Raw genomic sequence first — 15,945 nt, 5'->3', positions numbered from 1 at the left:
GTATAGGAATATCTAGGCCTATTAGCTCGCGCCTATAGCAGTATTTAAGGAGGGCTATTTGCTAAGTAGGCTTTATCTTTGTGTTTAGTAGCTGTCGCTTAGTAAGGGCACTACGACTACTACGACGACCTATAACCTTTAGATACTAGAAGCGAAGCTTCTAATAGTTAACGTACTCGTCGGTAGACTATTGCTTAATGTTAGGTACGTAATCGTCGTAGTCGTAGTAGAAGGATAGTATCCTATCCAAAACGGCCTGAATACGGTTTTCTTCGTATACGTAGGGCGTCAATTTCGCGATAGGGCGGCGTATACGCGCACTAGCGGTTTTACGGGCACGAGGCATTGTCAGAAATTCAATAAGTACGTGTAGAAGCGGTTGGGAAATTAATATGGTGGATCTAATGGTATAGTGTTAGTATTATAATGTAAAGTGTCGATTTTGGCTAAATTATAAGGTGGCTTGCAACCACCTCGCAGAGGGGGCGACAAAGCCACGGATATCACGCGACGCCGAGATGGGTTGCTGCCGATAAGAGGACGCTCTTCTCCAATATCGTGAGACAGACCAGTCCACTCGTCGACGTATGTGGTAGTGTTGGCAGAAGTCAAGTTCTTCAACTCACCTTGTCCTGGCAGTCGTGACTTAACCTTCTCCCAAGCACCGTTGAAGACAGCTTTGTATTTCTGATCCTTCGGATTGAAGCCAAGGAGAGCACATTCGCGCTGAAAGTTGATCCAAAGAGACTGGTGACAGAGGAATGCTGCGATGGACTCGCCCGCTCGGCGCTCACCACGAAAGTTGGCTTGGTCGCGCGCGCGGCACTTCTGACACACAAGTCGACCCGTGCTATCGAAAGATCGATTCTTGCAGAGTGTCGGATCAGTACAGCCTTCGCAGGGGTGCAATTCAGAGCTAGTCATCTCCTCACTACAATCGCAAAGAGATGAAGGCGCAACGCCGTCGGCAATTTCCATGTTAACGACGTCGGCTGACTTGGCAGCCTCGATCCACGAGAAACGGATGTCATCTCCGCCGCAGAATGTTTGAACGATAGTCGCCATTACAGGTGTTGCCCGGCTTGCGTTGAGAGAGTGGATATATAGTGCTAGCCCACTACGAGTAAGACCAAGGTCGCTCGCGATCTTCTTTGTTGGCGACACAAGTGTTAGGGACTTGTCTTTGCGCTGCGACATCGTCCGGCATTTGATGGCTGCGAGATATCCACCTCACTGTCCTTGCAATCAAGATCGCCTCCACCGGCACCAGTAGCTTGCTGCTCGAGGTTGTCAACACCGTCAGCCACATTGGCGGACGAGATGCTATTCTGGTGTAGGACGCCGTAAAGCTTGCCAATCAGATCATCGTGGCGGCGCTTCTGCTCGTTACTGGAAAGCACAACATGGACGAGCTTGGAGATTCTCTCGACGACGTCGGTCTTCAGCTGCTGGAACTCGCGGTAGTCTGATTTGGCGCCAGTCTCCTCTGGCTGACGTTCAAGTCGAATTCTCTGATGCAACAGATGCTTCTTTTCGAACAGAAAGTATTGGCGGCCAGTGTTGCGCGAGGCCTTGCGGCGATAGAGCTCAGCGCGATCGCTCAATGTCCATGGTGCCCAGTTGTAGCCACGAGCATACGCTTTCTGGTATCGAAAGCGCTCGTTGCGCTCTCGATTCTTGTTTTGGATATGAGGTTTTCGAAAGCAGAAGTGTTGATCTGCAAGCACACGAGGTTGGCGAACTACTTTTGCACTCTCGCGTTTTCCTTGGGAATACTGATTGCCATGTGCAGGACAAGAACGAAGAAGCTATCGACACCGCCCGCATCCTTCTGCAGTATCCCGAGCTTCCCCTACTCCTACGCGCTAGAGCTTGCATGGTATTGGGCTGCTCTGACGAGCCAGACTTCCTCGACATGGCTAAGGAAGCCGTACGTGTCGCTGAACTCGGCATGAGTCGCTGCGCTACGGACGTTGGAGATGTCGAAAAACAGCTAGTCGTCGACTGTCACACAGTTCTTCGGGAAGCCCAGGCTGCGTTCGATGACTTGGAACCGCAAGATCAAGCAGAGGTCGTGTGGGAGGCAGACGACAATGAGACAATCGAACCACCAGCCACGGACAATGCAAGCGGCGGTAAGGAGGTAAAGGAAGTCCAGTCGGATAAGGGGGAGAAGGAGGTGAAGGTGAAGAAGTCTCGCAGACTCCACACTGATGAGAACAAGGTCATCAGCGCTCCGTCGGAACCTCCGGCACTCGAACGCAAGCAGCAGCGCTTCGCAGATCCGCAGAAGGAGACAGACGAGCCAGACGAGCCAGAGAATGGCGGAGACGATGCCATGGAGATGTGAGTGCTGGAGGAAATGAATGGCTGTGCACAACGACGAGCAGTGCTTGGAGATGTTACGTTATACATGAGCGCAAGCATCGGAGAGAGTACATAATTTGAACTCCAAATCCCGGCTAGCTGCGCTGGAAACAGACACAACATACTTCTTATCACTGATGATCTTTTGCAATGCATTCGCCGCCATTAATGATAGAGACGAATACAGACGATACCACAGCCTCAACGTTGCCCACTTACAGGACGCTTACAGTTACAATGTATTGGTCTGCGCGTTTACCGCTGAAGTCTTCTTTTTTTTGCCTCGGATCTGTTGCAATGACATGGTTACATTTTGGTAGTTTGACTGTATATGCAGACCTTGGTCTTGAACCAAAAATCGGGGCCACCTGACCTTGTTTTTTGCCGCTGTGACGATCAGATCCTTTCAAGATCTTACTCAGGATCGGCTGCACGAAGTATGGGCACAGTTTACATGTAGTTTGAGGTACTGACAAGATAAGGTTGTTGCAGAGATTAAGAGAGTTTTGTGAAAGCGTGCTTTGGAAGATTCTGAATTCAGGTCGAACTACGTACGCACAGTAGGATAATCTACTGCTTCTGCGAGATCATCATCTCTTCATTCTCGGCAATTTTCGGAGGAATGTTCGTGGTTCCGTTGATCGAGTTTGCTCGAACAACATTGACAGTTCCCTGCATATTGAGATGGTAGTCGGTATTGTCCTCGTTCTCACTCAAGTGATACTCCTCCTTGTCGATGTGTCGGAAGAGGAGGTAGAAGACGACGCTCAAGACACCACCAGTAATGGCGGGTCCACCAAAGTCCCAGGTAAGGTACGGATCAGTGACAATGGAAGAGCAAGCAAGGCCAATCGCATAAGCAACACCGGTGTTGAAGAGGTTCAGGGCTGAGACAAGACCTCTCATGTTGACTGGAGCTCGGGAGTATGCAATACCGTATGCTGGAACATTGACGAAAATCTCAGAAATACCTCCGAGACCGTATGGAATGGCCATCCACCAGACGGTGATGGGTGCAACGCCAGTGCCAATGGTACAGTCGCTTGAGCCGTATTTTCCGCAAGGTGACTGCTGGTAGGCGTAGTAGTTGAGAACAGCGTAACCCGCACCACCGACTGCAGACATGAAGAGACCAGTAGTGATACGAGCTACTGGACCGTAATGGATCTTAGCCTTTCGGAGCAGCGGATACAATCCGTAGTTGAAGATGGGAACCGTACAGATGATGGACAAGCTGTTGAAGTTTTGGATGACATCGTTTGGCACACCGTTGGTAGTCAGCATCGTCGAGAGGTACCCGGCAGCACTTCCGAGACCATTGTCGTTGATGTACTGGATGGGGAAGAAGCAGAAGATCCCAGTAGCCTGGAATGTACGCCTGACGTCATCGACGAATTGATCGTTCCACGAAGTCTTGATGCTGAGACCAGCAGCAGCGATGTTGGATGGCTTGGCAAGATTCCAGAACCCGTGGCGCCCGATTCTCTTAATGCCACCTCGTCGGAAGCAAACACCGAGAACCTTGAAGACATTGCCGAGATCGCTTCCAGCCGGAGGGTGAAGGATGAGGCGCTTTCTGAGGAACCACAGCAGGAATGGCAGTGGGAGGTACAACAGCATTGGGAGCAAGAAAGCAAGCCAGAATCCAACGTACTTCTCGGCGTAGGTAGTGGCCACGCCCATAAAACCGCCAATGTTGATGAGCAGGTAGAACCAAAGCATGACACGTTCCGTTGTAGCTTCTGGATCTTCGATCACTCGCTCGCCCTTCTTGGTTGTCACGACACGAGGAACTCTGTGGGTCATTTGGTCAAGAAGCAGCGGGGAAACGCAAGGCTTGAACATGGCTGGCGTATGTGTTAGCATTCCGTCTGTTCTAGAAATCCATACGTATCGACTTACCGGCACCGATGGCAAGGATGTAGAGCGAGATGAGATATGGGATCTTGGCACTGCCGTCTGCCAGAAGTGGCTTCGCACCAGAGATGCACATCAGAAGGTGTGCAACACCAAAGACACCAACACCGTAGCAGATGAGCTTAAAGCGACCCGTCTTGGTGTCGGCGATCCATCCGAAGAGGACTGGAAGCACATACACCATCATAGAGAAGGACTGCGAAACGGCATTGGCCTTGACCGTTCCGAGACCAAGAGCACCGGCAGTCTCCTGGGTACCGCGGGGAGGTGCACCATAGCCGTTGCCATTGAGCGGTAGGGGACGGTTGACAAAGTTGGAGATGAGCTGTTGCACACCGTAGTAAGAGGCACGCTCTGCGAATTCGACGAAGCAAATGACATATGCGACGATCGGTAGCTTGCCCGCTACGCGACGAAGCGTCTTCAATTCTTCTTCAGTAGGCTTGCCCTCGTAGTCGCCGGCTGCGAGCATAGAGTCGTGGTACATATTTGGCAGCTCAAGTCCGTCCTTCTCGTCCGAGGAGGAGTTGCGGTCGGACACATTGTGGTTTCCCGTCTTGGAATCTGAAAGTACATGTCAGGTATAGAAGCTTGGCAGTGCAAAGGACGAAATATACCCATTGTTGGCGGATTGCCCGAGTAACCTGGTTTGAGAAGACGAGGATAACTGAGTCTTTTCCTGGAGCACGCGACTGTCCCAGGGTATTAAAGCAGTTCTTGTGGTCGCCGATCCTAGACAGCGTTACATCTCGGGATTCCGTCCAGAACGCTTCCATGCAGAAGATGCCGTACTCTGAGATGGCGAAATTGCTAAAAGCGTGTAGCGTCCGGGTGTTCACGGCGTGCAATTGGTGTGTCCACGGTTGCCGACGATGCCACGAGTGGTCAGACTTTGGACTTGGCTTCAGCGGCCCTGCTGCGCTGCGCCGCGCCGCTTCACGACTCACGAGTCTTATCGGCTCCGATGCGCCATGTGGCAAGTCAAGCATCTGCACAAGGCACCCTTGATGAGCATGGCACTCCGTGGCACTCGATGCCTTGGTCATTCGACGTGTTCATCCTGTCGCGTCTCGACTGTCGACTGGAGAGATTGCGTGCAATTGGATACGAAGCAGCTGGCACAATGTCGAACCGAAGCGTCAAGCACCTATGATGGCACCAGATGGCAGTGGCACTCTCCGGTGGCCAACTGCTTTGGAGGCTCTCGCCAATAGAACTACCTGACTAGTTGATGACTGGGGGCTTCTGGACGGAAGCTTAGCGTTTCTTGTTGGAGTGAAGCGTGCCCTATCAAGCCTAGAGATAACTCACCGACATACAGTAGCGGGTGCCGGGGTGCTAGTTCTAACCGGAGGGGGACAGCCGCCGAGCACGAAATCTGTGCCTCATCTACAGGGACAGGTACTCTACATTATGGAGCCGACATGCGATGAGGTTCGCGTCCTATCAGCTGCAAGGATCAAACAGCGATAACACCTCGGTCCCTCCGACCCGGCTTGTACCAGCAGATCTCCAAGTGGCGACAACAAGATAGCGACAGATCAATGAAACGAAGTTGAGGGGCACACGCGTGCGAGCAACAAGCTGATCGAGTCTAGTCGTAGGTGCAGCTCTTGAAGTGGACGCGTGATCTGCACATTGCGCGTGCTGCAACATTGAGTACTTCGCTATTGAACCGGGAGATTTGGAACTCGCCGTGATCAGGATGCTGCAAGCAATTGCTTATCGCGAGCTGGCACATTCTAGGCACACTCTCGCGTCCCCGAGCACTGCACAAGTGTCGCAGACTTTCCTGTTGCAACACTTGCATCTACACTCCTCTTCCATTAGGACCTCGTCCAGCTCCATAGCGTCACTGTGCCGAAGCGCTCCCTCACAGTCTTCGCATCGAGCATCCGAGCCCGCGCAAGCTTCATCTTGCGAGTCTACAATCATAGCAGTATGTATCGGTGCTTGTGGTATGCGCCAGAACGAGTGTAAGGTGCTTCTTTGCGGCTGTGCACTCCGCTGCACTTCTCTGTGCTGCCATGATACAGGCGCAGCATTGGGATGCTGCTTCTGTGCCTCTTTGAGTCGATGTATGGTGCTCGCTGCAACGCGACAAACATCAGCAAGTGTGCTCATATCTATGATAGATCCAATCCAGCATGACGCACCATAGACTTCTTGTTCGTCTGGTCTGTTGTCTCTATGTCGTTTTCGTGTGCGGCTGTTGAGCTGTTGGCTTGTGGGCTGGTCGTCGTATGTCGGCCATGACCACGTCGGCTTGTCGAACAGCGGTGCGACGGGCTTGGTCTGATGATAGAAGAACGGTAGTGGGCTCGATTTTGTCGTGGCATTACTGGTGTCTGAGGCGGCTGGTGAGAAGGCGGGCGACGATCGCTTGCGCTTGAGGGCCATAGCGGATGCTGTGGTAGGGACTTGGATCTCGCAAAAGGTAGCAGTACTGTGCACGAATGGTGATGGCAGTTAATGTTGATTGATGCAAATGGTGCAGTGGATTGCAAACATCTCAGACGCGTCCCCGTATTCTAGCGCGCGATAGTTCTACGCGATCTCAAACCCCTGCCGGCGTCATCTTGGTGGCTGGCACGCTCCATCTTCATGTAACTGCTATCCAACACCTGCCTTCACCCGAGCACGCCAACAAACAGCATATCATTGCCGAAATACTAGCATGTCGAGTGATCAGATCATCAGAGATGCATCCCACGCCGGATCCTGGTACTCAGACTCAAAGTCACAGCTAAACTCGCAGCTGGATGGCTGGCTGGCAGCAGTCGACACTCCCGTCTCATGCATCGGGCCTCAGAGCAGCCAAGAGGTGTTTCCGGATGTGCCTGTCCCAAGTGCTAGGGTTATAATTGCGCCGTATGTTCCCACATCGGCGCAGATGGAGCATGTTCAAGACGGCTAAAACTCATCCGCAGACACGCTGGCTACTCCTACTCTGGGCCAGCGGCGGCATGGGCATATAAGTCTTGGGACGTCTCCAAAGCGTGAGTAGTGAATCAACTCATACAGCCAAGGCTACCCGCTCGCTTGACATCAGCATAAACATCTGCTTGACGATATCCGTCTGTCAATGCGGCTACGAGCCTCAGATTCCTTCAGATTGTCCTTGATTGGAACGTACACTCGGCGCTGACACGAACAGTGAGAGGGTTTTCCTGCTAGGGCCATCGCATCATTACTATCTATCCAAAGCAGCACTGTCAAAATGTACTCAGTACGCGACTCCGATTGGCAACTTGACTGTCGACCGACAGACGACAGCAAAGCTGTATACCTCTGCGCAGTTCGAGTGGATGACGCAGTCTGTGGACGAGCAGGAGCATAGCCTCGAAATGCATCTCCCATACATCTACAAGATGCTTGCCAAGTGAGTCGCTACTGCTTACACACTCACACCACGAGTCTCGTGGCGACGGAAAATTACTTGCATCGCTGACACGAGCTGTCAGGCACTTCGGTGGCAATCCTGCAGGACTCCCTCCGCTAGTGCCAATTATGGTCGGAAATACGTCTGCGTCTACGGAAAGGGCTCTTGGGCAGATATTGGCTCCATATCTGGCTGATCCCGCTAATGTGTTTGTGGTGTCCTCTGATTTCGCGCACTGGGGCTTACGGTTCCGCTACACATACTATCGTCCATCGACAGGCTCAGCCCTCCACCTCAGCTCATCAGCTAAGTCGCCTCAGAGCCCGCCCATACATGAATCCATCAAAACTGTCGACTTCGAATGTATGGGAGCCTGTGAGAGCGGAAGTCATAGCAAGTGGCTTAGCACGCTCGAGGAGACTGGGAACACGGTCTGTGGTCGGCACCCTATCGGAGTCATCATGGCTGCTATCGAGCAAGTTCGCAAAGATAGCGGCGAGCAGCATGCTGGGCTGTTCAAGTTTGTCAGATACGAGCGAAGCAGTGAGGTGAAGAGAATTGGCGACAGCAGTGTGAGTTATGCCAGCGCGTTCGCTGTCATTTAAACCTCAGGCTGCACTTCTCTTGAAGAGATGAAGCAGATGAACAGCTGTACGAAATCATGGATCTGACCGATCCGAGGACAAATTGAATGTACGTAGGTGCTTTGCTCGCTGGGCAATGCTCAAGATACTCAGTATTGCGCATGGGTCGATAGTCGCTCCTTGGCTGTGCATGTCGTTGCAGCGGCATCCGACAGTGCGACGAGGCCCAAATGAGATAGCTTCCGTCACTACCGTAGCCGCCTCAGGTTCCAGGTTGTGTTCGATGACCGTCAACAGGGCGCGCTGCGGCTGCTGTGATGTTGTTGCAGCAAGAAGTGATGATGCTTCCAAGTGCTCTATGATGCGTAGATCTACAGGGGCGGAAAGTTTCAATTTCTCCGAAACCCGATGAATGCATTGTTATGCAGGTGCGTATTGACGGGGATTATTCGCGTAGCACTGGGTTTATCTACTCTTTGATTCATGGAATAATGGTCAAGTCCTGCTGTGATTGCACCGACCGAGAGGCCCATCGTCGACACGCCGACACCGAGCGGTGAACGAACGAACGCTGACAGCTCGTGTGGCTGTTGCCAGTCACGGCTACAGTAGCGTACGAGCACTGCCATGTGTGGACGGTAAGGTATGTTTGTGGCACGCCTGAAAGCCGTCTCGCGCAGCTGAGCTCGCTGTTGTGGTGGGTATGACAAAAGTACGCATACGACATCCAGAAAGGACCTTACCGAACGTCTCTGGAATAATGGCAAGCCCTTTGCAGACACCATGATCAGACGAACGATGGGCCCAAATCGAGACAAGATGTTTCATGATTTTCGTCGTGTGGACAGATCAACCCTCAACGAGGGGAAGGACTGCATCAAGCTATCGATGATTCATCTTCAACAGCTTCAGCAACTAGCGCTAGCCGCAGGCTTTGCATAGCCTGGCCCACAGAAACACCGCACCGCAACATATTGATGCTTGTTAGCAAGAGCTTGTGTCAGGCCGCCTTCCGCAGGCGTTCGAAGCTTTATGGTTATTCGGCTCTCAGCTGGATTCGCTTGTCGCCGCCGTCATCATGCAATCATTCCACTCTTCAGCAAGGCTTTCCAGCTGCAGCCAAAAGCCTCACAGTTCGCAAGCTGAGTATACAGCGGGACCGTTTCTGCCGTTGTATCGTCCAGTCGTAGCAAAGCCGCCGGGAGAACCCCTACGATGTGGAACTTGATTGGCATGCGCATCACTGTTCCGATGTCGCCTAAAGCCGTTATAGCAGACTTCCAAGATCAGCAGTGAGCACGCCATGGAAATTTGATGGCATCATCAGTACTGATCTGTGCAGGGAATCAGATAGTGCATCGGAGTTCAGAAGCCGCCAAAGAACGACACTGAGATCTCGCCCCTTGTCGAGTTCCATACAGCTCACTGCACGGAACTCGAGATTCCTGCTTACGGCATCCCCATGAGGAAGTGTGTGCTGTAGTCCAAGCGTAACCCTCGTGTGAGAAGGTGCGCAGATGAGTGAGATCGCGGTCGGAGCACCCGTGTGCCTGCATCAGTGCAACTGGTGTTACATACTACCATGGCCTGAACGATGGTCCTGCAGTGCATCCAAAAGCTTGATTCACTTCATGCATGATTAGGTTCTATTAGCGTGCGTTAAGCAATCCGAAAATACTCTTCTGGAAGGGTTGACAGGGCACTGCACTACTGCTTCTCTAAACCGACCAAACTATCATTGACCGCAAGCAGTGCAGGCCAGTGGCGGTCCGCTCACCATGTGCGTACCAGAGTCGCATGGCTATGGATCCACCGCCCCATGGCTCGTGCAGGATAGACCTAGATATAGTGTTGAACGCCTCCTCGCATCGATGGATGATCACTTCCCAATAATCCAGACAACAACCCTTCCATTCGTTCACTTGCATTCGGTGTACCAACAAAAGTGCCATCTGGATTCTTCTTCCAGATTGTCACCACTAACGTTCAACCTCCTCGTTCTCTTGTGCAGTTCACAATATGCCTTCGTTTCTCAACAGCCTGGTGGTCTTTGGGCTGGCTGCCACTTCGACTCTCGTTGAGGCATCGCCTCGGCGAGGTGGCCCTCCTCAAGGCTCACATGGCGGCCGGCCTCTCGGCATGCCAAATTGGCGCGGTCAAGGCAAGACTGCTGGCAGCCCATCATACCCTTGGATATTCGAGAACACTCTTCCCATTCCTGCAGTCGCTCAGCCATTGTTCACAGAAACGATCAATGGTCGAACAATACAATACTACGAGACCACCATCGAACCTTTTCAACAACAGGTCTACCCAAACCTGGGCAAGGCAAACCTAGTTGGATACAACGGGACTGCTCCTGGAGCCACATTCATGATCCCAAGAGGCACAGAGACAATCATTCGATACCATAACAAGGCAACACAATCGGCGTCAGTTCACCTTCACGGCTCATACACTCACTCTGTGTGGGATGGATGGGCGTTCGATGAGATTCAGCCAGGCCAATACAAAGATTACTATTATCCTAATACCGAGTCTGCGCGACCAATGTGGTATCACGACCACGCGCATGGACACACCGCTGCAGATGCATACTATGGTCAAGCTGGCTGCTACATCGTCACAGACCCTGCTGAGGATGCTCTGGGACTCCCAAGTGGAAACTATGATATTCCACTCGCTATAACAGATAAAGCGTATACGGCGACCGGCGACCTTCAGAACCCCACCAGCAACAAGATTAACTTCTTTGGAGATATCATAGAGGTCAATGGCCAGCCTTGGCCATACCTCAATGTGGAGCCTCGCAAGTATCGCTTCCGGCTCTTCGATATGGCTCTCAGTCGTGCTTTCGATTTCTACCTTGTCGATCAGGACAACAACAATATTCAGTTCCAGGTCATTGGTTCGGACTCAGGCCTCTTCGCTTCTCCAGTCGATACTAAAGACGTTGTCGTGTCGATGGGTGAGCGCTACGAAATCATCGTCGACTTTTCTGGATTTAAGGGTCAGAACGTCACGCTCATGAACGGCCAGCAAATCGCTCAGATCAACGAATTCGAGAACACCGATAAAGTCATGCGATTCGTCGTCGGCAACGAGGTCTCTGATAGCTCAAACAACGGCGCTGTCCCATCTTCTCTGAATACGGCTATCCAATGGCCAACGCACAAGGATACTGTTGATAAGACCTTCAACTTCCAGATGGGTGGTGCAAATCTCTGGACCGTCAACGGTGTTGACTTTAGCGACCCGAACTCCCGAGTGCTCGCTCGACCACCCCAGGGTACTGTTGAGCGATGGCGATTCCATCATACGGGCGGCCTCGCCGTACACCCGGTCCACTTGCACCTTGTGAACATGCAGGTCCTTTCCCGAACTGGTGGTGCTCGAGGTCTTATGCCTTACGAGGCTGCTGGACTCAAGGATGTGGTCATGCTTGCTCCCGGCGAGACGGTTGATGTCCTTGCCATGTACGGTCCTTGGAATGGCGTGTATATGTTCCACTGTCATAATCTCGTCCACGAAGACAATGTCATGATGGCTGCATTCAATGCCACCACCCTTTCCGATCTTGGCTACGAGTTCAACAGCACACAAGGCTTCGGCGACCCGAGCGACACGCGCTTCGCAGCGAAGGCATACGATGCCTCATCGTTCGAAGACGCGGCTTTGCACAGCGCCGTTTCGTCCCTTGCAGCCCTCAATGCTTACGCTCCTGCATCGGCACTAATGTCAGCCGAGTCAGCGTACTGGGCAACTGCAGGCTCAAACGCGGTAGTGACAGCCAACGCTTTTGTCGCTACCGCCACATTCGCACCTACCGAGACAGCAGCGCCTACGAGCTCGGGTGTTGGTTTCGTTGCTCCTACCGTACAGGCCACCAGCACAGCCCTTTTCGGCCGAGTGACTGGACTTCCGCAGCCATTCAGAGCCTGACGTCTTGCCCGATGACTTGCGTACGGCGTTCCTCAGACAGAACGGCTTCAGTAGCCGCTTGTAGATTTCGTATGGTCATGAGTATGCATAAGCATTGGGTCGGAGTTTTACCATGAAAAGACATGATATTTCTGGGTGGAAAGGTCGGTGAGATCTGTAGCTTTGGCGATATGATGTTAATGTTTTTCGATCCTGTTGTATAACCCGCTACAAAGGCATGGCAATGATGATTGCGCTCCACTGGGAATCGAAACTCCTCCTGTACGTCTCTGTGCAATTGCCTCGTCTATGATGTGGCGATCATTCTGTCTTTATTATAGGAAGAAAGCGCCGAGCGATTGAGAAGAAAATAGACGGAGGAGAAGGACGAAAAAGCCAAAGCTTGCTTATTAGTGCCTTGCAAAAGGGCCCGGACACCTTACACCTCTTCTAATAGCTATACTACTACATCTCACTAAATACACCTATTGCACGGTGAGAGATTACTGTATATTGTATTAACTTGTATACTAAGTCCTCTGAAATATATCTAATACCTATTTTAGTATTATTCGTAGTATATCTATCTATAAGCCGTATTTTTAGCGTATATTTGCCTAAAGCCGCTACCTGCCTCGATATAGCAACTAACCTACTACTATAGCTCTACTTACTAAATAAGATAAGAACATTATTTAATAGGTATTAGACTAGGGCTAGAAGAGTAGAGATATTATATAGTTATTACTCTGCGATAGACGTAGCTCTCGTACTACTATTTAGACTCGAATAACTTAGTAGAATAGGGCTGCTACTATATTTATAGTAAAGGGCGGTAGGCTATATATAATTACGCTAGCTATACGAGACGACCTACTAGACTTCCTAATAATAAGAACTATATACTAGCTAGAAGAGATATAGATTGTATTACTAGAAAATTACTAAGAATAGGTATTATAATCGACTATTAGTCGTTGCTTGTTAAGCAGCGACTTTATATATAAACTACTGTCTCGTACGGCTTTATAAAGAGACCCTATAGTAAGGGCTCTATTTAAGGCTAAATTATAGTTATTTATAGTATTCTAGATTTTATATCTTAATAAGTCTTATGCCTCTAATAAGACTATGCTTAGAAGGCGTAGATAGTTACTAAAAGGAATGCTAGTAAGGGATATCTAATTCCTATACTATTCAAGTTCGTAGCAATATACAGTCCTTCTAGTATATACGATTAATAGCTATTTTTAGGAGCTACTAATCTAGTAAGGCAGCGTTAATAGTTGCAACTTTATTAACTTCGTACGCTATCGAGTATTACTACGTTATACGCTATATCTAGGTCTACGGTTAGTTATATTACTAGATAACTATAGTACCTATTTAAGAGCTATTCTAAAAAGAATATACTTAGCTAAGGGTATATACTTAATCTTCCTTCTACTATATTCGCCTAGCTATAACGCTATTAAACTAAGCTCTAAACACCTTAAGCACTAGATTAAGAAGCACTAGCAAACAATGCCTAAGTATAGATTACCTTACTAGTTAGTAGACTTCTAGGCATACCTAGAACTAGTATATAGGCCGTAGGCAATAGGGTAATAATATCGATTACTTAGCTTAGTTTAAGTACTATAAAGTGCTCGAGAAGCTATATAAATATAGTCTAACAATGCCGGCGGAGATATAGAATAAAAGGCAGTAATTATAGTATACGCTAATTTTAGCTCGATTTATACGTAGAGTACTAAGACCTTCTATACTATAGTAAATTAATACTATATTCCCTTCTAAAGAACTTCTAACGGTTGCTATTTATACTATTGCTATCTATAGTTACTATACGGTCCCCTAGTAGTATAGAAATTTCGAGGCTTAGTATATCGGACTAGATTCCGAAATGTTAGACGTTTAGCTCTATCCTATATATTATTGTAATAACTTGAATACTATATTATTATTGTTATTATAGCCGATTGTTCGATAATAGGTACGGCGCTCCTGTATGAAAAAACAACGATATAAGTCGTATATATAGTTATAGTATAATCTATCGAAAAATAAAACCCGTATTATTAGCTAGACTTAAAGAAGCCAAGGTGCGAGTTAGAATAGCAATAGTAGGGTTAAATATTTAGCTGTTACTAAAGACCTAATAATTATATAGCGCTAGAAGTTAACGATATTGTATCTAGATTAATCTGTTTAGGGTACGCGACCTGTCTATAGTATCGCCTCTTATATCTCTAGGTTATAGGATTAGAATCCGATAGGTAGTAGTAGTAATCTATATAGCTAGGGTTAGCAAAGTTAGCTTGCTGTTCTATCGGCTTTATGCCTCTTAATTTAGGCTGCTTTAACGTATTATAGCAAATTCTATTACTGTCTATAACTCGCTTATAAAGCGCCTATCTAGTACTAAAGGCAGGTACGACTCTCGCTAGCCTATTCTTATTCTCTTAGAGTCGTAGTTATTATAGATTTAATTTCTAGGTATTGTCTATAATAGCTTTAGTAATAGCTTCCTACCTATCCTACTATATCGCATACTACTAGTATTAGAAGAACTAGACTAAGAAGAGAGGTATCTCTATATAGTTACCTAATATAGTACTAATATCTAGCGGTACTAGCGAGCTACGGAGCTATTACTATAGCGGAGACTAGACCTAGTATTAAGGTTATAGAGCGCTAATAAGAGTAGGGTTAGCTATTATTAACTATAATAGTTTTAGATTAAACTATTATTGCTACTACTACTATTATTATTATTAGAGTAAGGCTATTAGTAGGACTACTACTACTATTGCTAGTTAGTTGCTATTGCTCTATAGTAAGGGCGCTAATAGGACTATTAATTATATACTATTGCTAAGTAGCCTTATTCTTCGTAGAAGCGGCGGTCTTTATCTATATATATTCTTCGTAAGAAGCGATAATCCTACTAGCAATCTCTATAGGTATATAGTATAGAAGAGCGCTATTAATTCGGACTATATTAGCAAATTCCTTCGCGTAAGAGCCTATTATACTATAATAGATACTACGGCGTGCCGCGTTTGTAATAGCTAACTCTACGGCCTAACTTCTTATTATCGCACTAGTACTTATTATATTTAAACTACTTAAATACTATCGAGAATACCTCGTTGTCTTTACGGCATTCTTTCTTAGTCTTATCGTTAGTATTCTTTTAGCTATTCTTTACCTAAGAGGCTAGTTATAGCAGCTCTAGCAGATTACTATTAGTCTTAATAAATTAATTACTATTTAGTAGAGTTAATAGTCGATTAGGTATAGTAACGCGCTTATAGCTCTTAAGGACTTTAGTAGTATAGCAAGTATTAGTATTAGCGTAATAGCGTAGGAACTTAGCTACCTCTTTATAATAGTCGTCCTCGTAGATAATATTATAGAAGGTCTTTAAGCGCTTCGGTATAGATAGCCGTAGATAGTAGATAGTAAATATACGGTCTAACTATTATTATAAGCCGAGTCCTTCTATAAAAATCTATAAGGCTACTCTGTCTTTAACCCTCTATATTAACTACGCTATTTTATTACTATTTAGCCTCGAGTAGGCAAAGTCTATATTATTATCTTCTAGTATATTGTTTATAGTTATAATATTATGCTATTTGCTATATAGTCGATACTAGGCAATCTATATAAGATATTCGCTAAAGGGCTTCTTATTCGCTCGTAGCTTCGGCGTTAGTATAGGTTTAGGTATACGCGAAGTCGGTCGGCGTCGCGAGTTAGCTTCTA

General features: G+C 48.2%; 5 protein-coding genes across 5 annotated transcripts; 3 read left to right on the top strand and 2 right to left on the bottom strand.

Moving 5' to 3' along the window:
• Window positions 1-387: 387 nt before the first annotated feature.
• MYCFIDRAFT_192584 (uncharacterized protein) lies at window positions 388-1,065 on the bottom strand (the record flags this gene model as incomplete). Its single annotated transcript, XM_007923264.1, has 2 exons — window positions 388-401; window positions 627-1,065. The coding sequence occupies 2 exons, from the start codon at window positions 1,063-1,065 to the stop codon at window positions 388-390; spliced, it is 453 nt and encodes a 150-aa protein (XP_007921455.1).
• Window positions 1,066-1,915: 850 nt separating this feature from the next.
• MYCFIDRAFT_192583 (uncharacterized protein) lies at window positions 1,916-2,350 on the top strand (the record flags this gene model as incomplete). The annotated part of the gene is made up of 1 exon (XM_007923263.1): window positions 1,916-2,350. The coding sequence occupies one exon, from the start codon at window positions 1,916-1,918 to the stop codon at window positions 2,348-2,350; it is 435 nt and encodes a 144-aa protein (XP_007921454.1).
• A 587-nt stretch (window positions 2,351-2,937) lies between these two features.
• Window positions 2,938-4,771, bottom strand: MYCFIDRAFT_129014 (uncharacterized protein; the record flags this gene model as incomplete). The annotated part of the gene is made up of 2 exons (XM_007923262.1): window positions 2,938-4,214; window positions 4,270-4,771. The coding sequence occupies 2 exons, from the start codon at window positions 4,769-4,771 to the stop codon at window positions 2,938-2,940; spliced, it is 1,779 nt and encodes a 592-aa protein (XP_007921453.1).
• Window positions 4,772-6,917: 2,146 nt separating this feature from the next.
• On the top strand, window positions 6,918-8,497 carry MYCFIDRAFT_86111 (uncharacterized protein). Its single transcript, XM_007922462.1, has 4 exons — window positions 6,918-7,155; window positions 7,215-7,283; window positions 7,442-7,666; window positions 7,749-8,497. The coding sequence occupies exons 1-4, from the start codon at window positions 6,962-6,964 to the stop codon at window positions 8,269-8,271; spliced, it is 1,011 nt and encodes a 336-aa protein (XP_007920653.1). The 5' UTR covers window positions 6,918-6,961; the 3' UTR covers window positions 8,272-8,497.
• Window positions 8,498-10,146: 1,649 nt separating this feature from the next.
• Window positions 10,147-12,455, top strand: MYCFIDRAFT_48579 (uncharacterized protein). The gene has a single exon (XM_007921852.1). It carries the CDS (start codon window positions 10,270-10,272, stop codon window positions 12,190-12,192), a length of 1,923 nt encoding a protein of 640 aa, XP_007920043.1. The 5' UTR covers window positions 10,147-10,269; the 3' UTR covers window positions 12,193-12,455.
• Window positions 12,456-15,945: the final 3,490 nt, after the last annotated feature.

This window comes from Pseudocercospora fijiensis, assembly GCF_000340215.1.
Source record: "Pseudocercospora fijiensis CIRAD86 unplaced genomic scaffold MYCFIscaffold_1, whole genome shotgun sequence".
Taxonomy (NCBI): Eukaryota; Fungi; Ascomycota; class Dothideomycetes; order Mycosphaerellales; family Mycosphaerellaceae; genus Pseudocercospora; species Pseudocercospora fijiensis.
The sequence above is the reverse complement of the archived record's forward strand: the minus strand, read 5'-3'. Positions and strand labels throughout refer to the sequence as shown.

What these genes read in the sequence shown, in the direction of transcription:
- MYCFIDRAFT_86111 (XM_007922462.1), top strand. Translation starts at nt 6,962, where the DNA reads ATGTCGAGTGATCAGATCATCAGAGATGCATCCCACGCCGGATCCTGG. An exon ending in GCTAGGGTTATAATTGCGCC is followed by an intron (nt 7,156 to 7,214) that starts GTATGTTCCCAC and finishes ACTCATCCGCAG; the next exon opens with ACACGCTGGCTACTCCTACT. An exon ending in TCTTGGGACGTCTCCAAAGC is followed by an intron (nt 7,284 to 7,441) that starts GTGAGTAGTGAA and finishes TGACACGAACAG; the next exon opens with TGAGAGGGTTTTCCTGCTAG.
- MYCFIDRAFT_48579 (XM_007921852.1), top strand. Translation starts at nt 10,270, where the DNA reads ATGCCTTCGTTTCTCAACAGCCTGGTGGTCTTTGGGCTGGCTGCCACT.